General features: G+C 36.8%; 1 protein-coding gene across 3 annotated transcripts in view; it reads left to right on the forward strand.

Moving 5' to 3' along the window:
- LOC138702108 (rab GTPase-activating protein 1-like) overlaps positions 1 to 27,563 on the forward strand; it is a 57,029-nt gene that overhangs the window by 17,533 nt on the left and 11,933 nt on the right. For 2 of the 3 annotated variants that reach the window (XM_069829685.1, XM_069829687.1), the window contains exons 5-13: positions 6,387 to 6,554; positions 9,191 to 9,379; positions 10,842 to 11,114; positions 19,508 to 19,682; positions 22,072 to 22,313; positions 24,094 to 24,282; positions 25,127 to 25,252; positions 25,424 to 25,609; positions 26,935 to 27,109. In XM_069829685.1, coding sequence (XP_069685786.1) covers positions 6,387 to 6,554; positions 9,191 to 9,379; positions 10,842 to 11,114; positions 19,508 to 19,682; positions 22,072 to 22,313; positions 24,094 to 24,282; positions 25,127 to 25,252; positions 25,424 to 25,609; positions 26,935 to 27,109 — 1,723 coding nt within the window. The remainder of the gene's footprint in view (positions 1 to 6,386; positions 6,555 to 9,190; positions 9,380 to 10,841; positions 11,115 to 19,507; positions 19,683 to 22,071; positions 22,314 to 24,093; positions 24,283 to 25,126; positions 25,253 to 25,423; positions 25,610 to 26,934; positions 27,110 to 27,563) is intronic. The other variant, XM_069829686.1, reaches the window with a different exon arrangement.

Raw genomic sequence — 27,563 nt, forward strand, 5'->3', positions numbered from 1 at the left:
TTAGCTCATAAATTAAGTTACTACCTTATAGATTTATCTAAATTTAAATAAATGTGTAGTGAAGATTATTGCTGGAGAACCTTTTAAGTGTAGTGAAAATATTTGTAATTTAAATTTATGTATTGTATTGATTAAGGCTGGTTGAGTGGAAGAGAAGGCCTTATGGCCTTAACTCTGCCAGCGAAAATAAAACATTATTATTATTATTATTATTATTATTATTATTATTATTATTATTATTATTATTATTATTATTACACCACAGACAAGTAGGATTATCAGAAATGTGAAATTGAGTGACAATGTGACCTGTTCTGGCTCTTGTTAAAAATGTGTGAACATGTCTGGGCAAGTTTTTGTACATTTCCAGGTCATTTGGTTTCTTTTGTACGGACTGTAAAATTTTTCCTTTGTCAGAAGAGAGCCAATTGTTGATCCATAGGTTTGTAAAATGATACTTTACTGAAGCAAAAGCATTGGATAGAGATATCACTTGAAGAGGTCTTGGTTGCAAGTATGTTGCCTGTTTTGCAATATCGACTTTCTTGTTTCCGGAGGTAAAATAGTCCCTCAATCGGATCTCCGGGTAGGGACTGCTCTGAGAGATGCCAAGAATCGTACTAAAGTACTTCTTTGGATTTCGTAGCATAAAGAGAGCATTCATTTAAATTTGTTCAAGCCTGTGTATTTTCGTCCGAATATAATACAACATCGAATACAATATGCATCCCAGTTTTCAAGACGGCATTTTGTAAAATAGTTGTATATTAGAATTGCGTCAATACAATAGATTGAATATTTTAAGTAGGCCTACCCTTGATTGTGCTGCTATATCTCTCTAGACAGATGATCGCCTATGTGGATGTAGAGACAATTATCACTTCTTCTCCACTGCTGTAACCTGCCTCATTATAAGAGTCAAATTTAATCATATTAAAAGAAAGTAGTAGTACTGTAACGCAATGGTAGAGCAGTTGATTGCAGTCGTAGACATTCCCCATTCCTACACAAATACATCCTAATTTTTTGAATTATATTTAATTAATTGTTTTATATAATAATTTTCAATAAAATTGTTGTCGATGCAATTTGTGTATGTTTCTTAAACAGAAACAGTCATTTTCAAAGTAGGCCTGCCATTGTTTGAATCAACTGATGACAATAGATGTACAGTAATAAAATGTGTAAGGAAGTCTTGTCCCATTCGTTTAATTCTGTTTTTGGTCCATTTTGTGGCCACAGAGTTTTGTATCAGAATCATTAAAAATAAATCCATTTAATAAAGCTTAGATTTTTAAGTTACATTTTTTAAAATTGTCTTACTTACTGGCTTTTAAGGAACCCGAAGGTTCATTGCCGCCCTCACATAAGCCCGCCATCGGTCCCTATCCTGAGCAAGATTAATTCAGTCCCTATCATCATGCCCCACCTCCCTCAAATCCATTTTAATATCATCTTCCCATCTACGTCTCGGCCTCCCCAAAGGTCTTTTCCCCTCCGGCCTCCCAACTAACACTCTATATGCATTTCTGGATTCGTCCATATGTGCTACATGCCCTGCCCATCTCAAACGTCTGGATTTAATGTTCGTAACAGTTTTGGATACATATTTCTCACTTTCCTACTACATAAAATATGATCTACTTATAAGCAACGTGATCACCACAGAAGATGCAAGCCCACTAATAGTTCAAAGGAGCTGATAGCTACTTGTTCAAATGCAAAGTACAGCAAATGAGTTTCATTCATGCACGACTGATGTTGCTATAAAATTAGGTCGCCCGAATTATTCATTTTATTGTGCATGAATATTCAGCATTGTATTAATGTGGCGTCATGCTTCTGACAAGTGATGTAGTGTGTAACACATAATATTCTGAGAGAGTAAGAGTTGTGAAATCATCAGCCTTTCAGTGAGGCTGAACAAGAGGATTCTGAATACAGAATAGTTATGTTATTTTAAGCCGTAAGTTAATTAAAAAAAATAGAATTTGGGGTTCAGTTGATGCCAAATTGTCATATTGACAAAATTATCTTTCTTGAAAATATAAATGATATTGGATAATGTGTAAAGAGTTCCTAAGAATTTTTTAATACGACATTTTATATTTTAAAGACTTTCAATTTTAATTATTTAACTAATAGTTTGTAGGTAGACTGTGGAAGGGAACCTCTCACTCCAAATAACATACCTCTAATGACCCATTGAGTAATAGGTATGTTAAGGGGATGCACTACTGAATTTTCTAATTTCTACATTTTAAGAGATAATGTATTGAAATTTTAACAGCATATTATGATCATGATTATGAATTAATCAGGAAAATTTCAATGATCTAAGTCAAGAAATAACTCTTTTAAAAATAAAATTTGAAAATAACACGTTTATTTTGGAAACCGTTTTTTGGAATTTAAAGCAAGAGTTTTCTATGTTTTTTTTTTTTGTAGTGCATATTATAGCTGAAACAGTCCACACCTGTGGAGTAACGGTTAGCGCGTCTGGCCATGAAACCAGGTGGCCCGGGTTCGATTCCCGGTCGGAGCAAGTTACCTGGTTGAGGTTTTTTCCTGGGTTTTCCCTCAACCCAATACGAGCAAATGGTGGGTAACTTTTGGTGCTGGACCCCGGACTCATTTCACCGGCATTATCACCTCCATCTCATTCAGACGCTAAATAACCTAAGATGTTGATAAAGCGTCGTAAAATAACCTACTAAAAAAAAAATATATAGCTGAAACACAGGTTGTGGTAATGGAGCATTGGAATTTAGCATATGAAGAGTACAATAAAAAAAAACATGACATTTCTTCAAAAACTGTCATTTTTCAGTAGTGCATCCCCTTAAGATGCATCTACGTGGTTCAATTTTCCATGCACATACACATGCAATCTAGGAAGAATATTGAAAGAATCAAGTTTAAAACGTATGTTTAATTAAGATGCATGAAGATTTTGTGTCTATATGATGCGCCATTTTGAACGTCATCTTCACTACGTACATATATACTGTAAATTAATTAATATTAAATATCTATCTTGGATGCATTGCTTGAATGCATAAAGTTGGAAGAAAAATTTAGCCGTGTAGATGCACCTTTATATTTACAGGAGAGAAGTGGTAGACATGGTTCATATATATATATTTTTTGATCTCGCGTCATGAACTTCCCAACCAACGTGCCTTAAGACTTCTGCAGTACTTGTCCTCACTCTCCTGATTATGATGTCTGTTAATCCGTAGTTTATAAATTCGGCAGGATTTTTTAAATGATTTTTGTTGTTCTAATGTTACCGTATGTGCTGTTTATGATACTCAAAGTTTAAACCAGGCCAAGCATAGTAAATTTGTAAAAGTCTGATAAAAATCATCCTTTACAAAGGCAAGTAAAATCAGAGTCCCATGATTTACAACACACAAGAACCCTGTCCCACAATGATAGGAATTTCTGGAAAAATTTACTGCTAGTTATTTACTTATGTTAGAATCCAACTCTGCTAGTAAATCATTCTATACTGTCATTCTGTCATTGTAGGTAGTAAATTCTATTTTCTGAGTATTGTCACCTGAGAAATTGTTTTTGATACTGTTAGAGTGACAACTTTCAGAAAGGACTTGTTGGCCATAGCTTACAGCAGTGTACGCCAATTATGTATAATTTATCTGTTAGAGAGTAATTCTTGTTTTTCTTTTCGCATATTATTTTCATTATTATTTTTTAACTTATTTACTCCTTCATTTGTCTACGAACATAGATTCAACTTATTAAACAAATTGATTCAAATAATACGTTCTATTCATCAACCCATGTATTCACCAATTTAAATTATGATATTATTTAAATATGATGCAAGAAAGAGTTCCATTTGTAATATTTATAGCATTATTACGTAAAGAGCCGTGAACATATCTGCCACTAGTGTATATTATGGATATTATAATAACCTGCCACATGGAATAAAAGATAACAAACCTCCAAAAGCATAATAAAACATAACAATAGCTAAATTGATAAAAACAAATGAAACTAGAAATCGATATTACAATCTTGACGAGAAATATAAGATCATAATATAGTGCATGCAGTTTATTCATATGAATTATTTAAAAAACAACTGAAGGTGTTTATAATAAAGGTTATGTATGCACATAATTATTGTAGCTATTTAAAAATAATGTTACTTACTACGAATCAGAAACTTCTTGCAGATTGTTATGTTATAATATAAATATCTTTACATAAAAAGAAACTCGTATGACTTGACTGGTTGTGATAGAAATAATTCATGAAGCCACAATATAATTTGTAAGGTTGTGCACCAGTAGGAATACTGTTGTTGAAATATTTACTAAAAAAAGTAAATATGTTTAAAATATCAGTGTTCAGAAGGAAGGTACAAGTAATGTTTGATTCCAGAAATATCCTCTTTCCTTTGTTCGTTTTCACCCATGACTAACTACTGTACTTTAACATACTACTATTTTATTTGGTTAATTACCGTACATACATTTGCTTTTTAAGTTTTGTTATTAAAATGTAATTAAATATCAGAGCTGGAATGCATTCCTTTTTCTCAGTCTGTTGTGTGTGACTTGCAGGGGTACAGAAGTTTTTAGTCAGACTATAGAGTGTTTGGCAATATGTATGCTAATGGGAGGTGTGAACCAGATAAGCATGTTGGACGTGGTGTACAGTTAGTTCGTGGGAGGCATCATTAGTTCCAAGATGTGTTAGCTGCAAATGGTTATTTATCTACTCTGGCCTGTCAGTGATTGCTTATTGAGAGAAAACAAACTGTTCTGTTTTTAGCACAGGTAGTTGAACTTGATGCTTGGCTCAGGATTTGGTTATGTCATAGCTTTAAGACTTTCATTTATGTTGTGTTTATCTGTTTTAAATGTCAGAACATTCATGCTCGAGCAAAATACGTGGTAGCATGCTGATTGAATCTTTTATATTGTGTAAATAAATACAAGAAATACAGATAAATACAAAATACAAATATAATAAAATAATATTTACATCCCATGACTATTCATGGTGTTGTGTCATTTGATTTATGTCATTTGTGTCATAGTAGAACTTAAATGTTTCATGTCTGTTGATTTAAAGCACAGCATTAATTTTGGTCCTTGGTTGTATAATTCTGTGGCTAAATTACACCCACAACTTTTAATATGTAACCTATTAAAATATAAGAAAATAAAATATGTTAGTGTATTTAATTTGATTAAAGTTTATATGTGTATAATGGAATCAGCCTACATAATATTTGTATTCTCTAATTTCGGGAAAAAAAAAAAAAAATTATTGGGCGGAAGGTCATTGGCAGTGGCATTCACGTTCAGTCAAAATGTGAACAAATATTAGACTGTTGTTGTTGTTTTCTAATGCCAGGCATTTGACAATAAAGTCATTTGACCTCTTGCACTCCAATATTTTTCAAAGATATTATCATGACCAGCCACTGAAGCACAGATTTTGAAATTGGGGGACTATTTTACCTCCGGATAATTTTACCTTAATGGTACTCATTTCATATTAGAGTGAAACTGGTAAGTTGTAGCCGATTTAAGTGAACACCATATTTTAACGTTTTGGTGGCTACTTCATTCACACACAACCCCCAGAATGTCTGGAGGACCACACCTGCTGTTGGTCGACGGGTCCATTGGACCTAGCTGGGAGATCTTGTTGATCACCAGCTTTCCCTCCTTAAGCCACTGGAGGACGATTTTAGTGCCATAGCAGGTCAGCACCAGGAACAGAAAAGTAGAAAGAGGAGGAAGGAAAGGGAAATGAACCCCTAGGCCTCGAATGCTCTAATGCCGTTGGGGTCGAAGAAAGTAAGAGTTCAGTCAGAGGACTGGATAGGAAAGGGTAAAGAGGGGATTAGGTATTGAATAGAGGAAAATTATACCAAATTCAGTCATTAACTCATCAAGCTGACCAGTGCTAATTGATGAGTAGCCCCTCCCTTTAGTTCAGCTTGTAAAATTATGCTTACTAACAGCTGCACCACGGGAAGGTAGGGATGGGACATTGGGTATTTGTCCAGGTTGGTTCCTTAAACAGTACACAAATATTGGACTACTGTCAATGTTAAAAACATTGAATTTTGTAAATTAAAAATAAAATTATAAAAAATAATTAAATTTAATTTTGGGAGTTTATATTGTTTACACCCAGCAGTTGCTAATATTTATCCTATATGATTAACTTAGAAGTTAAAAAATATTGTGAATTGGATGAGTTTGGATTTAATTTTGTTTTAATTGTTTAATTAGCACTTTTAATACTTGTGTATATGTAGTACATTTGATATCATGTTTGTTTACCTGCTAGAAGGCCAGCTTTAAGTAATACACTTTCTGAATTGTTGACAGGTTGGCCAGGTTTCAGCCTGTTTTGCAAAAGCTTTCCAGCGAGTGCCCAAGTCAATGATCAGTTCCGTTACATCGAGTGACCTTGGTCCAGCAGCACCACCCGACAAGGAACATGTGGAGGTGTATATATTCGAAGTGAGCATGGAAATCAAAGAGGAGGATGGCAGAGTAAGTTGGAATGTAGTATTGTGTAATAACATTCCCGTATGAGATGTTTAAATTCCGGATATGCATTAGAAATAGACACTGAAATGTTCAACAACAACAACAATAATAATAATAATAATAATAATAATAATAATAATAATAATAATGATGATAATGGCCTAGAAGAACAGCTGTTGCTTTATTTCATACTGCAACAGGGCATGACTGCCTAGGCAGCCATCTTCATCGCCTAGGTATTCTACCAAGCCCATATTGTATCCCCTGCAATACCTTCATGGATGCTGATTACATCATATTTTGCTCGTCACTCTCAGCTAGCAGTCTTGTAGACAGGTAGTGGGAAGCCAGAGAAAAAATGATGAATTTATAAACTATTTACTTTTAAGTTGTTCTCTTGCAGTTACCTTTGTATATTCTCTGTTTCTTTTGCTTTTGGTCAATGTAAGGTTAATGACATTTTTCAATTACCTCTGCATTAAATAAATAAATAATATATGATAATTACTTACAAATGACTTTGCCCTCACATAAGCCCGCCATCGGTCCCTATCCTGTGCAAGATTAATCCAGTGTCTATCATCATATCCCACCTCCCTCAACTCCATTTTAAGGTTATTCTCCCATCTACGTCTTGGCCTCCCCAAAGGTCTTTTTTCCTCTAGCCTCCCAACTATAACACACACTATGCATTTCTGGATGATGATGATGATGATGATGATGATGATGATGATGATGATGATGATGATGATGATGATAATAATAATAGTAAACACAGCATAATAACAATGTAACAATATAATATAGTTTTGCTATTCATTTTGAATAATTTTTTCAGAAAAGTCTATGATATACAATACAAAGATTTTTCAGTCAATGACTTTACTTTATATATGTGTAAGGTACAAGTCCTTATATTACATAATTTAATACTGTATTAACGTTTTCGTCAGTCATGCCGACATCATCAGATATAACTTTTTATGCTGCAATATCATCTCTAATAAGTACATGTGCCTCTATGATCAAAAATACAATATACATTGATAAACATAAAAAATATTAAAATCAACATGGTTTGGGGACATCAATATTTCTATTCTTATGTAAATCTACCCTTATTGTTAATTAGTTAAAAAAAAACAAACGTGTGATTACAATGTATATATATATATATATATATATATATGGCTGCAAAAGGGCATCTGTTGGATACAGGGGGGAGAGCCATTAATCCTTCCCATTGAAGACTTTAAGGAACCAACCTGGACAAATACCCAATGTCCCATCCCTACCTTCCCGTGGTGCAGCTGTTAGTAAGCATAATTTTACAAGCTGAACTAAAGGGAGGGGCTACTCATCCATTAGCACTGGTCAGCTTGGTGAGTTAATGACTGAATTTGGTATAATTTTCCTCTATCCAATACCTAATTCCCTCTTTACCCTTTCCTATCCAGTCCTCTGACTGAACTCTTACTTTCTTCGACCCCGACGGCATTAGAGCATTCGAGGCCTAGGGGTTCATTTCCCTTTCCTTCCTCCTCTTCCTACTTTCCTGTTCCTAGTGCTGACCTGCTATGGCACTAAAATCGTCCTCCAGTGGCTTAAGGAGGGAAAGCTGGTGATCAACAAGATCTCCCAGCTAGGTCCAATGGACCCGTCGACCAACAGCAGGCATGGTCCTCCAGACATTCTGGGGGTTGTGTGTAAATGAAGTAGCCACCAAAACGTTAAAATATGGTGTTCACTTAAATCACCTACAACTTGCCATTTTCTCCAATATGTTGTCCCCTAACTGCCCATTGTGCAACTCAAACCAAGAAATGGATTCGGAACACCTCAAAATCTGTGCTTCAGTGGCTGGTCATGATAATATCTTTGAAAAATATTGGAGTGCAAGAGGTCAAATGACTTTATTGTCAAACGCCTGGCATTAGAAAACAACAACACACACACACACACATATATATATATTATATATATATATATAAAATTGCAGCTCTTCACTCTCTCAATCTTAACACATACATTATGGTGTATATATATATCTTTTGGACACAAAAAAAGGCGTGTAATAACTGGATAATAAGAATATGGACACAAGCAAATTAGATAAGTTTAGATTAAAGATTGTAAGTATCTCTTCACATAGTATTTTACATGAATTTTTCAGTTTTATTTTTTATATAGTGAAGACCTGCAATTTTATATATATATGCATTGTAATCACACGTTTGTGTTTTTAACTAATTGACAATAAGGGTACATTTACATAAGAAAAGAAATATTGATGTCCCCAGACTATGTTGATTTTAATATTTTTTATGTTTATTAATGTATATTGTATTTTTGATCATAGAGGCATATGTACTTATTCAGAGATGATATTGCTGCATAAAAAGTTATATCTGATGATGTCGGCATGAGTGACGAAAACGTTAATACAGTATTAAATTATGTAATATAAGGACTTGTACCTTACACATATAGAAAGTAAAGTCATTGACTGAAAATAAATCTTTGTATATAGGCCTAAGTAAATTCAATTATTGTGTAATATATGAGAAAGTATGTGTCATCACCTTCGTGACACTCCTTTTTTTCATACGTGTGTGTGTTTTTTTTTTTTTTTTGTACAGGGTGGTTTCAGTGCAGTGCCAAAAGATCGCAGCTATTTTAAGTTACGTGTGAACCTGGAGAAGCAGCTTTGTCTTACAGTGCAGCAGGTGTCAGAAAATGAGAGAGACTTGGAAGTGGAGCGCTGCTTTGGGGTGCTAGTCAGCCCCGGCCGCAATGTGAAGCACAGCGACATGCAGCTCCTTGAGATGGTGAGTCCATCACTTACGAGGCTTCATCTGTAGAGCTGTAAAGCAGGAATAGCATTACTATCTTAAGATTGTTTGTCTATGTCACAAGGTTTCTGTGACATAACTATGCTATGTATGTTTTGTTTGCTGCATTTGGTTTGGAATTATACTGTGCCTAAAATAATAATCTATTGTAAAATATAGGTACATGACTGGTATTAAGAATGTAAATAACATATCGATAATTGTTGAAAAATTGGAAATTTATCCTTTCAAGAGGTGGAAAAATTCAAATACCTGGGAGCAACACTAACAAATATAGATGATACTCGGGAGGAAATTAAGCACAGAATAAATATGGGAAATGCCTGTTATTATTCGGTTGAGAAGCTTATATCATCCAGTCTGCTGTCAAAAAATCTGAAAGTTAGAATTTATAAAACAGTTATATTACCGGTTGTTCTGCATGGCTGTGAAACTTGGACTCTCACTTTGAGAGAGGAACTTAGGTTAAGGGTGTTTGAGAATAAGGTGCTTAGGAAAATATTTGGGGCTAAGAGGGATGAAGTTACAGGAGAATGGAGAAAGTTACAGAACGCAGAGCTGCACGCATTGTATTCTTCACCTGACATAATTAGGAACATTAAATCCAGACGTTTGAGATGGGCAGGACATGTAGCACGTATGGGCGAATCCAGAAATGCATATAGAGTGTTAGTTGGAGGCCGGAGGGAAAAAGACCTTTGGGGAGGCCGAGACGTAGATGGGAGGATAATATTAAAATGGATTTGAGGGAGGTGGGATATGTTGGTAGAGATTGGATTAATCTTGCTCAGGATAGGGACCAATGGCGGGCTTATGTGAAGGCGGCAATGAACCTGCGGGTTCCTTAAAAGCCAGTAACTAACTAACTATTATTATTATTATTATTATTATTATTATTATTATTATTATTATTAATTTGTAGTATGCCTACTTCTACTCATACTATCATTCATTATTATATTATTTTTCTTTATTGTGAGTGGTGAAGTAGTCATAAACGTTGAAAATGACGTTTGTGCACTCACTACATTAGTAGTATTTAATTTTAAGACTGTTTCAATTGTATATATTTTTAGGCTTATGCGTCCTTAGGAAATAATAACCAAATACAATGAATTTCTCATGTAGACAGTTCTCTTTCATTGACACCATTTTCTAGCCTAGACCAGTGTTCCAAACCCGCACAGCCAGCAAGTCAGTTGTCATGAACAGACCGTGTTAAGCTGTCGTGAGGCGTTGTAAAGCAAAATGTCGCATCTGATTCTTCGTTCACCCGGCCTTACACTTCTGTTTCCATAGTGTCGTAAATGACATGACCGTATTAACACAGAGTGTGGCCAGATTTCTCGATTGTCGAGTGCATAAAGTGGAAGATTGGGATACAAAAGATCTTCTGAAGACCACCATGCGTGGCGCTTGACTGTGATTGTGTGTTCAGCAGGTGTCCATGGGTTCAGGAACTGGTGACAAGCAGTGTTATGTTATCTCCGGTCACTGGGACCCTGCAGATCCAGCCTTCGAGGCTTTGAATGTGGAGACTCGTGACGGACGGACCTATATCACAGTGGCTGTGGACTTGGTGATCCGCGGCATACAGGAGCCTGTTCGTTTTCTCATTGAAACGCCGGTCAAAGTATTTCCTCAAGGAGAACGCTTCTGGTACTTCAGTCGACGTCCTCTCATACAGCAGTTCTACCTCAACCTGCGAGAGGTGAGTACAGAACCATGCGAGGTGCTTGTGTTTATATTTGTACTAATATGAGAGAGAGAAATAAATCGTCCGGCCCTAATTAAGGATGACCACGAGGATCCGGAAATAAAAATATAATTAATTAAATATGAGTATTCTTATAAAAAATAAAATGTAATAATTAAAGCACCACTGATTATCAATATAAAATAAAATCTTAGAAGATGACTGTAAAATTATAATTATAAATAAAAGATTTTATGCTCGACCATGCCGAAATGTAGTAACTATACACCTGGTAGCAGCCCTTTAATGGACCTCATTAAAGTACATCTATTCATTAAAGTTCAGGTGTTCCGCCAATCAGAAAGCACCATATGAAAGCGCAAGTATCGATTTCACCAATTGCACAATAAATAACCTACATTTGAAATAAAGTCAGTTCTGTTACTATAATAATTAGCGTTAATTGTAAATAATATTCAAATAAATTCAATTTGTCATCTCGTTTTTCAATGTATAAATCAATTTCAAGGTTATATCAAGATCAATGTTTCTTTTACTCTCTAGATTATATCAAGGTCGTCGACATCTGTTTCTCGGAAAAAATCAATACTTTCGCGTCTGCGCACATCTCACAATTTACGAGGTAGGCTATTGCACAAGGTCAGTTCCGCTCCTCACTTTGATAACAATAACATGAATACTTATGAATAATTTCAAGTTAGAAATATGGTCGAGCATAAAAAGTCGTATGAAACTTGCCTATAATGGTAATTAAGACGCTCGTATGAAAATTATGAAACTCACTTGCGCTCGTTTCATAAACATACTCGCATCTTAATTACTACCATTATAGGCTCGTTGCATAATGTACTATTATTTAAAATTAGCATATCCTTAATTAAGGCCTTCTGAGTGGTATAAATGAAACTGTATAATCTGCAGGGAATCTTTAAGAATTTACGAGATGATTTTTTGAATTTCAAAAGATGATATTTATAATTGTTTAAAAAAATTATATGTAAATTTTGGTAAAGAACTCCGAGCACCAAAAAATAAACCTGTCACTGACCAATTGAAGAGAGGGATGTTATACTTGGCACTAAGGTAGGGAATACAAGGTTCATAAATGGCCCTCTTTTCCTGATCAGCCTGATGAGCTTGGTTTAGATCTCTCTCCATGCGTATAGTTGGATCTATGATAATAGCCTTTTGTTGTTGCCTGTTTATTGCTATTATATCCGCTCTTCTATGAGAGTCGTCTTCAGAAATACAGTGGACCTCTTCATGAACTTCCTAACCCTTGTTCCGAAGAAGACAGGCGATAGCTCCACGGACTCTCTGATGCCTGTTGTTATGCAATCACTCTCCTTTCTGACAAAAACCCAACACGTTTATTCACTTTTTTAATTACTAAAATAAATTCAACTTTGTCTTATGAAGGATGTTATGTGCATATTACAGATAAATCCTAGTCAGATTACAACAACACCAACAACAATGGTAACAAAATTTAATTCAACACCAACACAGTTTAGTCAACCTAACAACATATTAGGTTCCTTCAGACATGCTTCTTATTTTGTTTCACAAAAATTAAAGGACTTCGATCATTCTTCCATTTGGATTCAAATTTCTACCCCTCATATTCAGGCTTCTGATCACTGATAGTGCTTGACCACCTGCAACAGATGACACCATTAGCTAATTAAAAAAAAAAGAAATGGTATAGATTGTTATTCCCCTGAACCTTTCATTTGTCACTCAACTGTAGTAAAGTTATTTTATATACTACAAACTCAGGGCACCATAGGAACTCCAGCCATGCTTTGGACTGTCTAGTCTGAAAAATCTTTATTGAATTTGGATTTGCGATTCTTGGGTTCAGATGCAAGCATGAAGACCGCTGTTCTTGGTGTTGTAGATGTAATCCCCTGCTAGAGGATAAGAGAATGCCTCGTGGCCTTATCTCTACCTGTTAAGTAAATAAATACTAAATTCTAAATCATACACAACGTCACTTTTTATGGAGATAAGTGTGCGTACTGTTGGTTAATGTAGCAAATGCTTTTAAAATAAGATTATACAAAGGGTGCTGTGTGTTTTTCTGCGTATAGAACTGACATAGGGATTTAACGTTGCCATAAGAAATTTGTGTATAAAAACAATGAAGAAATAACTTAATCAGTGGGCCATGTTTAGAAATTAGCAGGCTTTGACAATTTCTAAAACAAGATAATATGAGATTGCGATGTCGTAATCATAATTTATGTTCTCTTGTTTTACAAATTGCCAAAGCCTGCTAATTTCTAAAATTGACTCACTGATTAAGTTATATAGCTCATGCAAGAAGCGATTACTGAAAACCAACGGTGGCGTTGCTGTCTGTTTTGACGTGTGTATGTAGGCACGCAGAGGGGGGAGAGGTGCGAGCGATGGAAGTACTGTCTTCTCCAAGAAGATGAACAAATGAGGACATCGCTGTGGAAATAAAGAACGTAACAAGAGAAAAATTCGAAGCTAATTAAATGCGCAACATATGTTTACGAATGAAATAATAATACCGTGCGATACAAGACACGTATTCACATGCAATGGAACAAACCAAAGTCGTAATGTAACTATCACAACGCAAGACTGATTCTATCGATGTCATTTCTCTTCCGACTGTACTCTTGAATATCACCCTAGATCATATATGTAACAGATAACTCCTCGCTACGTTAAAATCGGCAGCACTTTGAAGAGAACAACCGCCAGGATCGCCACCCGTCCGTCGTAAACGAACACGAGATGGCAGCACAGTCGCTAATGCAATTCAAATGGGTATTGTGACGTGACTCCTTATGTAACAACTAGATGGCAGCATAGTAAACCTGACAAACCTCAAAGCCTATAACCCCGACATATCTGTTACATACATGATCTAGGATATCATTCAAGTTATGTCGTGACCTTTCCTCTCACCCGCTCTTCCTTATCGCAGTGTTTGATTCGCATTTCTTCCCTCGGCATTCCGTGCTTGCGAGACCTATAACAACAGTAATAATAATAATAATAATAATAATAATAATAATAATAATAATAATAATAATAATAGTCATCATCATCATCAACCACAGGGATTAGGCCTATTGGCCTGTTCCGTCTTCAAAGTTTATGTCGTCTATCCATCTTGTTCTTGGTCTACCAACATTTCTGTGTCCTCTTGGTTCATAGTTCAGTATTACTTTAGGTAACCGGTCGTCATTCATTCTTCTTATATGTTGGTACCAATTATGTTTTTGTTGTTGTATTTTCTCAGTCAAATTAAACATATTTAGTTGTTCTCGTATATTTTTGTTCTTTTGATGATCTAAAAGAGTGAGACCAGCAACACTTCGAAGGAATTTCATTTCGCTGGATTCAATGAAATTCCTTCGAAGTGTTGCTGGTCTCACTCTAATAATAGTAATAATATCAATTACGTCATCAACATCAATACCAGCATCACCCTGAACACTAAGGACAACAATCGCAGCAAATGCTTGTTACTGTACTTGCAGAGATTGTCTTCTTAGATACATTCAAGCTACATCTGTCCACGTAACTTAAATCGTTGTGCAAGCATATTGTACTACAAATACACCCGCCAGACTGTAAAAATAAATTAAACAAATTTTGTTTTGATAGAGCTATCATAACAGATAAGAATGTACCTACGTCACAAGAGACCAGATACTACATTTTTTGATAAGGAAAATAAAACTACGTAAACAATTTATATTGCAGTGCCAAACATTATGTCCAAACAATAGACACAAAAAATAGTTACATAGAGTTATCAGAAGAAACAAAAGTCTTTGAAAATTAGGTGAAGTCTTAATGATGCTGATTACCTGGAAATGTACAAAAACTTGCCGAGACATGTTCAAACATTTTTAACAAGAGCCAGAACACGTCACATTGTCACACAATTGTGCCTACACAGATTTGACATTTCTGATAATCCTACTTGTCTGTGGTGTAATAATCATGATGAAGATCTGGAACACATTCTTCTATACTGTCCATCCATAAACCACAAAAGAAGTACTGTATTTGCTCGAGTAATTTGCGCCCCCGCGTATTTTGCGCACCCTAATTTTTAAGGGATTATTTTGAACTTTATTTTTGCTCCGTGTATTTTGCGCACACATTTTACGTACATATTTTTTTCAGTGTAGTAGGGATTTTCCTTCCCTACAGTCCATCGTAGGTCATTCACCAGCAACTGAAGTACCTGCTTCAGAAAGAAACTCCAAAGTCCCGCTACTTTAACAATGCTTGTCCTTGGTAGAGACAAGTTACCGGTATAGAAAATTAGCCCTACCGTAAATCAGTTGACTTTCAACACTTCTAATGTGCACTTGTATTTATACAGTATTTCAAGATGGGAAAGAAAAGTAACAATTACACCGCGTCATATAAATTGAAAGTGATAAGTTTCGCGGAAAAGTTCGGCAGTTGTGCAGCTCAGAACTCAGAACAGGACCTCTTATTTGAAAAATCCGCATATTTTACGCACCCCAGTTTTTCAGTGGCCAAAGTTAATTAAAAAGTGCGCAAATTACGCGAGCAAATACGGTAAATTAAAATCCTCAGTACCAGTTGCAGAAGACACAGCCCTGCAGTATATATTGACTACGCCCCAACTCTGGCTACTAGCAACAGGCATCTATAATGAACACCGATCAAAATACCCCTCATTTCTCGTGAAAAACAAGAACTGTAAAGACTACAGTGGACTTTATGTTGTCAGCAAACAGCGGGATACATTAAGAAGATGGATTGATGATGCTGATTATCATGTGAACAGAAGCCACAGCATACCTCCCTAGATTTGGAAGAGAAGCAGATGCAAGCTGTACTGTACCATGATTATGATGCTGTAGACTCGTGCTTCCAGAGCAAATGTGTATTTTATCAGTAAACAATAACAAAAAAATGTATACAGTTTTGTAAGTGATATTAAATTGATGATTGAAGCCATCAGATTATTTACAAGATAAGAAACTTGTTTCCTACAAAACAATATTAAATTTACCGATTACGTTAAGGTCTACAAAGATAAGATACCAGTTAGTAAGTTGACAGAGTTGCAGAATAATCTTCAGAAATTGCTGAAGTGTAGTCAGTGAAAGACGATACTTCGTTAAATTCCTCAGTTATGAATGATGGTTGTTGCTCTGTAAGTAAAAATTGTGAATAGTAAGTGAAGTGAAACGTATTCCATTAGTTTATAAGTGCTCAGTGCCTGGAAGGGGGAAGGAAACCACACGGTTGTGAGAGAAGTATTGAAGGATAATGGAAAGTCGTTATTACTCTGGGCCATCCAGCTGACGTGAATTACCACCCTTAAAGTTGTACCTGGAACACTGTGCAGATGTCTGAATGTTTAACAACACATTTGGAATAATCATTTTGTATATATAGACACACACACACGTGTACGCCACGAGATAGAAGAGACCTAACGAAATGGTTCTTAAAAGACTTTTGCAAATATGTGAATTCAGTTGACTTTACAAACAATTAAAGTAGAATAGAAAAAAAAAACGCACGCATGCACGCACACATGCACACACATATAAAATTTAGATTGTTTATTAAAATTATATTCTGGTATCGAAATTGTGATGTTTAACACGTCACATGATTCGGATAACAATATCTTAATTTGTACACGTTTGTTTCACCAATAGCTAGAAATAGTATCTTATCTCACAGTTAATAACCTATATAATTACTGTTTGGGATTTCATCATCATCCACTTCACAGATTAGACATTCTTGCTTTTTCCAGCCCATTGATCTACTTCTTCTCCTCCTCCTCCGTCTTCTCTTCCTTCCTCCTCTTCTTCCTCCTCCTTCTCCTTCCTCCTCCTTCTCATTCCTCCTCCACCTCCTTCCTCCTCCTCCCTTCTCCTTCCTCCTCCTCCTCCTTCTTCCTCCTCCTCCTCCTTCCTCCTCCTCCTCCTTCCTCCTCCACCTTCTCCTCATTCCTCCTTCCTCCTCCTCATTCCTCCTTCTTCCTCCTCCTCATTCTTCCTCCTCCTCCTCCTTCTTCCTCCTCCTTCTCATTCCTCCTCCTTCTTCCTCCTCCTCCTTCCTCCTCCTCATTCCTCCCTCCTCCTCCTCATTCTTCCTCCTCCTTCTCATTCCTCCTTCTTCTTCCTCCTCCTCCTTCCTCTTCCTCCTCCTTCTCATTCCTCCTCCTTCCTCCTCCTCCCCATTCCTCCTTCTTCCTCCTCCTCCTCATTCCTCCTTCCTCCTCCTCCTCATTCTTCCTCCTCCTTCTCCTCATTCCTCCTTCTTCCTCCTCCTTCTCCTCATTCCTCCTCCTTCTTCCTCCTCCTCCTTCCTCCTCCTTCTTCCTCCTCCTCATTCCTCCTTCCTCCTCATTCCTCCTCCTTCTCATTCCTCCTTCTTCCTCCTCTTCCTTCTTCCTCTTCCTCCTCCTCATTCCTCCTCCTTCCTCCTCATTCTTCCTCCTCCTTCTCCCCATTCCTCCTTCTTCCTCCTCCTCCTCATTCCTCCTTCTTCTTCCTCCTCCTTCTCCTCATTCCTCCTTCCTCCTCCTTCTTCCTCCTCCTTCTTCCTCCTCCTCCTCCTTCTTCCCCCTCCTTCTTCCTCCTCCTCCTTCTTCCTCCTCATTCCTCCTTCCTCCTCCTCATTCTTCCTCCTTCTCATTCCTCCTTCTTCTTCTTCCTCCTCCTCCTTCTTCCTCTTCCTCCTCCTCATTCCTCCTCCTTCCTCCTCATTCTTCCTCCTCCTTCTCCCCATTCCTCCTTCTTCTTCCTCCTCCTCCTCATTCCTCCTTCTTCTTCCTCCTCCTCATTCTTCTTCCTCCTTCTCATTCCTCCTTCTCATTCCTCCTTCTTCCTCCTCCTCCTTCTTCCTCCCCCCTCCTCCTCCCCCTTCTTTTTCTTCTTCTTCTTCTTCTTCTTCTTCTCCTTCTCCTTCTCATACTTCATCGCCTGCCAAAGCAAACCTTTCAATATCAATTAAATGGAATAAGATCTTCCATCCTTATAACATGTGCATGCCATCTTTACAAATATTTTTCGATTTTATCATTTATGGCAAATACCTTCAGTTCTCTGTGTAGTGTATCTCTGGAAGAAGTGCATTATGTTCTAAGTAACACCTTCATTGTTGGATACACTCTTTTAACACTTGTATAACCACTGATTAACGTTATAACTGCTTTACTGTGTTATTATTATAAAAATACCTGGCTGACTAGTTTCGATGTGGTGTCTGTCATTGTCCGAAGCCCGGGTAATTTTTGTAATATCAACACAGTAAAGAAGCTATAACGTTAATGAATGCTAAATAAATTAAAGAACAAAATGAGAACTGTTAAACATAATATTAATCTGGAACTCCTGAAATATGGAAGTTTTCACGAAAATGTGCTGGAAAAGAAAAAGTAATGCACAGGAAAGTAATGTCAGTACATTTCTGTTGTTTATAGTAAAAATCAAGTACCAGAATACTGAAATAAATTAAAATTGTTAACAGAGAGGAAGGGAAGGAATTGCTGTAGCAGTCATGTTGGAGAGAAGGTTTAGTGGGTGATTACCCTGTAGAGCATCAGTTATCAACCTATGGTGTGTGTACCACTGGCGGCATGTGAACCACTGTTGGGTGGTACTTAAAGTGTGAAACAAAAATATAAATTATCATAAAATATAAACATATATAGCTGTTTTCTGTACATTTTATGAAGCACTCCATTAAAAAATTTGAATACCGGTAGTGACTGAATAATTTTGAGGGAAAAATTGTTCCGGGGCCGGGTATTGAACCCGGGACCTTTGGTTAAACGTACCAACGCTCTACCAACTGAGCTACCCGGGAACTCTACCCGACACCGATCCAACTTTTCCCTCTATATCCACAGACCTCAAAGTGGGCTAACAACCGTCAAGCAACCAACATAACTCTGTGTGACTTAAATTGTGGTTTTCTGTTAACGAACAGTGACGTGTATTATGCAAATCAAGCTTTCAGGTATAACTCCCTGTAAACTTTATTTGAATAATTTTGAGGGAAAAATTGTTCCGGGGCCGAGTATCGAACCCGGGACCTTTGGTTAAACGGAACAATTTTTCCCTCAAAATTATTCAAATCAACTTTACAGGGAGTTATACCTGAAAGCTTGATTTGCTTAAATAGTGACTGTTTTAATTTAAATATGCCTAAATAAAGCAATCGGTTATTGGTATTGGAGCACAGGAACGTTTATTATGACCCTGGGAGCGATACTTGATGATTTGCCATTATAAATTTGGTTATACTAAATTAAAAATAGTAGTACGTCATTGATAAAGGTTGAGAACCTCTGCTGTAGAGTTGTACAATGTCAGCTTTGGAATTGTTTACAGGTGCCATCAAACGATGTCAGCACAGTTCATTACGAGGTGATGAGTATCGACACGTCAGGTGAACTGGATCGAAACAGATTAAATCTCACTCTGAACTTAGCAAGTCTAATTCGTTCACCTAGCATTACTTCCATAGACATCGACACACTTACCCCAAAAGAAGAGGCTGTATCAGGTATGTGGCTAGTCAGAATGTGTTTATTAGATTGATGGACATGTATGATTGAACTGGGTTATAGCCGCCACAATCAGTGCGACACCTGAGCTACAATGACAGTTATTAAGAAGTACGAATTTTATTTGTCTTTGATGTTCACTTTAACACTTATTACTTGGGTTGGATAAAAAGTAATAGCAACAGTTGGATATTTCTGACATGGCTTTATTCACAGGAGTACAACATTTACGTACCTTCTATATAGTCGCCCCCCTTATTTATTACCTTTTGCCAAATGTTTGGAAGGCGTCGTACACCATCAGCGCGATCATCTTTGTTGATGTTCCGTACTGACCGCCCTAAAGCACGGATAAGTTCATCTCTGGTATTGTACCGGGTCCCTCGCAGTGGTTCTTTCACTTTGGTGAAAAGATCGTAATCGCATGGATCATATCGGGTGAGTACGGTGGATGTTCCAGTAGTCTGCGTTTTCCGTCTGCCTTGGAGGTACAGCATGGTGCAGTATTACCCCATCAATGAACATCTCCTTCACAGCACTTTGTGTAGGGCGCACTTTCTTTGGACGAGGAGAACCGGGATGCTTCCATTCATTTGATTGGCGTTTCAAGTTTGGTTCATACGAGCGAGTCCAGGTTTCGTCCATAGCTACGATTCGTCCAAGAAAGTCGTCACCTTCCCTTTGGTACCGGTGCAACAAGGCCTTCCCGGAATGCTTTAACCCATCGTGCAACTGTGCGATATGGCAACGCTGCTTCACACAGTCCCTGAAAACATTATTGTGCACTACAACCTCGTGCCATTTCAATTTTGATCCAGAAACGTTGCTCTAGTTTTGTAAGGATGGTCTTAGAGCGCTCGCACTATCCCTATGAAAGTGAATGTTCTACACACTGCAGTAGATTGATGGAGTACTGTCGCCGCTGGCTGTACTAACTCATCTAACAGTCCTTGTTCATGTCCACACAGCTGGCAGCTCTCGAACGCACCATCGTCACGTTACAGCAGTGTTGCCATTACTTTCTATCCAATCTATGTATAAAATATAAAAATTTCTTAAAAACTTGGAACTACATGATTGAGATTTGTTGGAATCCAAAGGGGAACCGGAGCTCCTGGAGAAAACTTGTGCGTTTCCTGGACCACAGACTGGCCCAACACAAGTTATAAATCGGGGGCACACCAGGGATTGAACCTGGGTTCACAGGATCATAAGTGCAACACTCTTGCCACTAGACCACTGTATATAATTCCAATTCTGGACAGACATGCTGCCAAACAATTATGTCCAGTCACTGGTCTTGCAGTTGTAGTATAAGTTACAGATTAAATTATAGTGGTATACAAAATATGTAATATTGCATATATATTTTTTCTGACCTACTATATTTATTTATTTTTTATAGTGACATAATTTCTTTAGTATCTTTGATGATGTTGTAACAGAGTTCAACTGTACGTATCAAATTTCATTATATTAATTTATTGGTCTGACCCAATATTTTGGGTTTGCCCTGTGACACAGATCACAATAAAATTTAAAATGAAAAATTATATAAACTGGTTTCAGATAATACTAATTCTATATGACTTGAATGTCTTTTGTGATATTTGGAGTATTAAATCTGTAGGGCCTGGGAAAAGTGACATAAGTCAGTTTCCACAAACCATTTTTGATCATTTATTGACAACTTACACTGGTTTATGTCGATTTGATTTTTTTTCTGTATAAATTATTGTAATGGGAGGAATACTTATGTCTCTTTTTCCAAGGGAGCGTCGACCTGGTTGGCGAGTTGGTATAGCACTGGCCTTCTATGCCCAAGGTTGCGGATTCGATCCCGGGCCAGGTCGATGGCATTTAAGTGTGCTTAAATACGACAGGCTCATACCAGTAGATTTACTGGCATGTAAAAGAACTCCTGCGGGACAAAATTCCGGCACATCCGGCGACGCTGATATAACCTCTACAGTTGCGAGCGTTGTTAAATAAAACATAACATTCCAAGGGAGCAGATGTTCTGTAAGTTGTCAATAAATTATCAAATAAGGTTTGTGGAAACTGACTTGTGTCACTTTTCCCAAGCACTTCAGAAATATAGGTAGTTCATTTGAACTTTTCACGGTCGTTTTTGTGTTCAGTAAGTGCGAATTAGGTAAGATGAGCCTACTTCATTCATGTTATGAAAACAAAGTTTGTATTTGTTGACTGGTGTTATTATGTTATAGGATCTTCAGTCGAGGTAGCTGCAACTTTTTATTAACTTCGATTTTGTCATTTTTGTTTTAACAGGTTACATAAAATATAAAGCACAATGAAGCTCTAGGTCAGAAAATTATGATGATAATTGATAGTAAACCATATCAATTTCTTTCGTCTTGTTTTAAGATGGTGATGAACCATTGTTGAGTGGAACAGGCGAAGTTTCGAAAGACTGTTCTGAAATGGAATTAGAGTCGTGGGCAGAGGTGTTGGCACGCTGGACTACCACCAAGCAGCGTCCTCGACAGTTGGCACCCCTTGTGAGAGGTGGCATTCCTGAAGCTTTGCGTGGGGAAGTCTGGCAACGCCTTGCTGGGTGCGAGAATGATACAGCTATGATGGACACGTACAGAATCCTCATTACGAAGGTAAGCTTATGAACTGCCTATCATTGCTTTTTTTCTCTCCATCTGTAGTTGGATTTTTTAACCTGATGTCTAGAGAATCAGCTTGTCAGACTGAATTTGCAGTGGATAAGACTGTGTTGGAACAGACTTTTGTTCCTGTAGCTGTTAGTCCCTCAGTTCTCCATTCACTGTCAACAGCTCGAACTCCAGGTAGTTTAGTTAGCTGTTTAATATTTACCCTTAAAAGGCAGTCACATTGTACTTTTCTCTTCAATTTTGAGAGGGCGGAATTCATTAAATAGCCTCGAAACTACGAGGTTGATCCCAGAAGTAATGTACAAACTTACTGAATTGACACATTTTACTTCTTCAATCCGTTCAAAGTAGTCCTCTTGGAGTGCTATGACTGCTTCCAATGTTGTAGTTATAATTGGATGGTGGAATAACGGTTAGCACGTCTGGCCGCGAAACCAGGTGGCCCAGGTTCGATTCCCGGTCGGGACAAATTACCTGGTTGAGGTTTTTTCTGGGGTTTTCCCTCAACCCAATATGAGCAAATGCTGGGTAACTTTCGGTGCTGGACCCTGGACTCATTTCACCAGCATTATCACCTTCATCTCATTCAGACGCTAAATAACCTAACATGTCGATAAAGCGTCGTAAAATAACCTACTAAAATAAAAAAAAATAATTGGATGCTGTTTTAAGGTAGACTCCTCACCTACTGGAAAAAATTCGTTCGTTACGTTCGGATTTTTATTATAGTATTGCTCCCTTATCCGCATTTCCAAATGAGCCATCAGATTTTATCTCTAGAGCGCATTATTTCATTTTAGTGTTCTGAACTGAATCTAGAAATAAAATGAATAGCTCTGTAACTTAAACTATGAAGGACATACTTGGTTAATTTAGTATTTTCCAATCTCATCCCATATGTTCTTTCTCCATATTACATTGCTATAATTCTAATTTAATAAATTATAAAGTTCTTCATACTATAGGAGTAATAAAATAAGCTTTGCGTCATCCATTTCATTATACCTTCAATATTACCGCGATTGGAGGCCTTGCAGTCAATATATTTGCCATGAAAATCTGTATTTCAATCTTGGCCCGTACAGAAGTCTGTTTAGAATTCTAGAGTTAAAACTATATAAATCTAGAGTTAAAACTATATAACACGAGGTTAAGTTTTAACCATTGTTGATGAAACTGGGCCTTACTTTTGTAAAATGTTGACTCACAAGTGAATTTTTCATTTTGGGGAAAAAGTCATGGTTAGATGGACTCATGTCTGGACTGTAATACTCTAATTTTCACTGCAAATTTAAGAATCTTCTGATACATTTCGTAATTAATTAACTTTTAATTAATTGTAAAGCTAAGAAATTCGTCATCATATGTCCATTTCAATAATGTAGTATGTCAGATACCATTTATTTCCAGTTACAACTGCTTTACCTGATTTATGCATGGACAACATTTGCACCTCTACCCCTCTTCCAGTGTGTTCTTGTAGGGGAAGAGAAGTAAACCGCGTGTAGAGCAATCTGTCTGTGACACGTGCTTGCTTGTACAGGCTTGAATATGTACCGCTGGCTTAGACATGAATTTTAGAGCCTATTTTCAATCATGTAAGAAATCTGTAATGTGATAATGTTGAAGGATCACACTTGAAGATTGTGAATATGATCAGTTCAGTCTTTAATTTGAATATATTGTTTACAATCTGTTTGTATCTTGTGAGTGTTGAAACTGGAGTGAGAGTAAAATATATTTTTGTGTTCATTCCAATCTGCAGGATAGCAGCTGTGAAAATGTGATTCAGCGAGATATAAATCGCACGTTCCCGGCACATGACTTCTTCAAAGAGGCGGGTGGTCTGGGCCAGGACTCCCTGTACCGCATCTCCAAGGCGTATGCTGTCCACGACTCAGAAGTGGGGTACTGCCAGGGCCTCAGCTTCCTTGCTGCAACTCTCCTCTTGCATGTAAGCATGGAGTCATTTCTTAGTTAGCAGTAATATGTCTCAACGAGGTGTGTTGTTTTGTCGAGCACGAGTCCAATATTAGTATGAAATTGTTTTTTTTTAAGATAGTACATATATTTTGATTCCAATATTAAATCTCTTGAAGATCAAAACTACAGTGGACTATAGTGGACTTCATGTTGTCAGCAAACAGCTGGATACATTAAGAAGATTGATTTGACAGTAATAATGTAATGAAAACTAATAATTCTGATATTTATTTCATTAACTCGTGTTTTATGATGTTATACCTCTGGTTGAGGTTCTGGCTGATATGTACATCTATTATCAGGCAGTACATCTCACTTGACGATATGTGTCAGAGGAAGAACAATGTTTGTATACATCTGAAGTCTGATTAGTGTAATATATAGCTAGTCGGCAATGTATGCATTGGAGGGGGAAAGGAACTGGCCACCTTACTCCATTATCTCCTGGCCTAGTTGCCTCATGAGTGATGACTTATTGGTGTTACTTATGAGGTTCAAACCTGTCTTCGGACAGTTGACTAAACAACAACTATCCAATATATATTTTATAAAATTTTGTAGTAACAAAAAAAATTACAATTACGAAACACATTTAAAATAATTTCAGATTTATCTTTACTTGTATTATGAGGTACTACATGGCGCAACTAGATGTAATGCCCATACCCCTGAGTGGCCCGGTGTGTGATTGCATACCCCAGATCAGGAACCGCTGGAATACAGCGATGGTTGACAGTTGTGGATCAGAGAAGACTTTGTTCTTTACCTGAAATTAATTGAGCGGCATTTAAAGCATCTCTTGTATTTTGTTTCAGATGCCAGAGGAGCAAGCATTCTGCATTCTTGTAAAATTAATGTATGACTATGGTTTGCGGGATCTGTATAAAGATGGCTTTGAGAACCTGTACATGCGGCTCTACCAGTTGAACAGACTGATGGAGGTCAGTATCTAATTGATTCTTCTGAAATTAGATGTGTAATTTTTCAAATTTTCTTTATTTCACACACGTGAAATTCCTCATTATTTTCTCCATTAGGAAAGTAAAAAGTTTGCTTGTACTTCAACAGTGCTTCATGTATATGTGTTTGTACTAAGCTTCACTTTGTTACAGGAACAGCTGCCCCAGCTGTGGCAACACTTCTCAGACAAGGGTGTGGAGTCACACATGTTCGCATCGCAGTGGTTCCTCACCCTCTTCACAGCTCGGTTCCCTCTATATTTCGTGTTTCACATTATCGACGTGTTCCTACTGCAAGGTGTAGACACCTTGTTCCAAGTGGCTTTAGCATTACTGATGGTAAGTGTTAATATTATGTTCCAAGGGAATTCTTCATGAACTGTAATTTATTTACAGAATTGATTTTAACTAGGACAGAAGCTGATCCACTCAGATCATTATATAATTTACAGAAAGTTGAAATCAATACAACTATGAAATCTGCATCGACAAGGGGAACTATTAATAATGGAATTCCTCAAGGATCAATATTAGGTCCCCTACTTTTTCTAGTGTTTATAAATGATCTTGCCCCCCTAATAAAAGATGTAGGTCATCCCATATTATTTGCAGATGACACAAGTATAGTAATTACAGCCAATAACTTCAACATAGGAAATTCTCTTCAAAATATCTGATTGGTTCTCAGTCAATAAATTGGTATTAAATTGTAACAAAACTAACATAATTCAATTTAAATCCTGTGCAAATTCAACGTCGTAAATTTCTAGCGCAATAATTAATAATAAATCCCTATTAGCAACAACAACAACCAAATTTCTTCGCTTAAAAATCGATAAAGTTTTAAATTGGAAAAATCATATTAAAGAAATTACCCCCAAACTAAATTCAGCTTGTTTTGCTATTAGATCTATGCAAAAGATAGTAAATATCAATACCTTAAAAACAATATACTTTGTATACTTCCACTCGGCAATGAGTTTTGGAATAATATTCTGGGGAAATTCCACAGATAGTAACAATATATTTCTATTACAAAAAAGAGTAATTAGAATAATGGTAGGTGCCAAATCTAGGGAACCTTGTAGGACTATTTTCAAAAAACTACAGATAATGCCCATGGCTTGTCAGTATATCTTTTCATTAATAATCTTCCTCTTAAATAATCGTGAAAACTTTGTAAATAATTCAACAGGTCATAGCATAAATACACGCCAAAAAATGACTTTCATACTCCATCGGCAAGTCTATCGTGCTATCAAAAAGGAGTGCGTTATATGGCAGTAAAAATTTTTAATAGCCTCCCTATCGATATAAAAAATGAAACTCAAAGCTTAAGATTATTTAGGGCCAAATTAAAGAAGTACCTAATTTCTCACGCCTTCTATTCTGTAGGTGAATTGATGACATTCAATAACACTTCATGAAATTGATACTAAAATTTTTGTGTTGTACTAGTAGACTATATTGTAAATCTCGTCTGTATATATTTCATCTAGAGTGTGACTATAAATTAAGACTTTATAATAGTATTAAGTTTTTTGACTTGTTTCATATATTCTAGCTGTAAGCAATGTATGAATACCATGGAATGTTAATAAATACAATACAATCGATTGCGTTCATGATTGCATACTAACAAAGCTCCTCCATGCTATGGTCAGATGTGCAAGAAAGAGCTCCTTCAACTGGACTTCGAGAGCATCCTGAAATACTTCCGTGTTACGCTTCCCAAGAAGTGCCGCACTGAAGAGGTTGCCAGGCAACTCATGAAGCTCGCCACCAGTCTTAAAGTTAAGAAACTCAAGAAATACGAACAGGAGTTCACTGCTCTGAAAGGTAATAACAGCAATTGTTTAGGGATGTTGCCCACATATTCTAAACCTACGAACTGCCATTGCTCAACCGAAGGTGGCAAATTACCTCAAATAAAAAAGCATGCCTTATTGTTTTAAATACTGGAAGGAGTGATCTTCTGCAGTCAAACATGCTTCACATCTTTTCACCACATTCCCGGCCACTTTCTGTAGTTCATTTTGACTTAAATCCATTCATGGCATGACAATCCATGAAGGTCCAAGACCAACCAACAGGCTGCTGTCTCACGTCCACATACCTGTGCAGAGGTGAACGATCATCTAACCAGAACTGAGATATCTTGAGGTTAGCACAATGATCCCCAGGCATTATACCTGGTTTTTGTAACCAGATTTTGGTACCAATAGTACTTACTTACAGCTTTTAAGGAACCCGGAGGTTCATTGCCACCTTCACATAAGCCCACAGTGTCTGA

This window comes from Periplaneta americana, chromosome 6, assembly GCF_040183065.1.
Source record: "Periplaneta americana isolate PAMFEO1 chromosome 6, P.americana_PAMFEO1_priV1, whole genome shotgun sequence".
Taxonomy (NCBI): Eukaryota; Metazoa; Arthropoda; class Insecta; order Blattodea; family Blattidae; genus Periplaneta; species Periplaneta americana.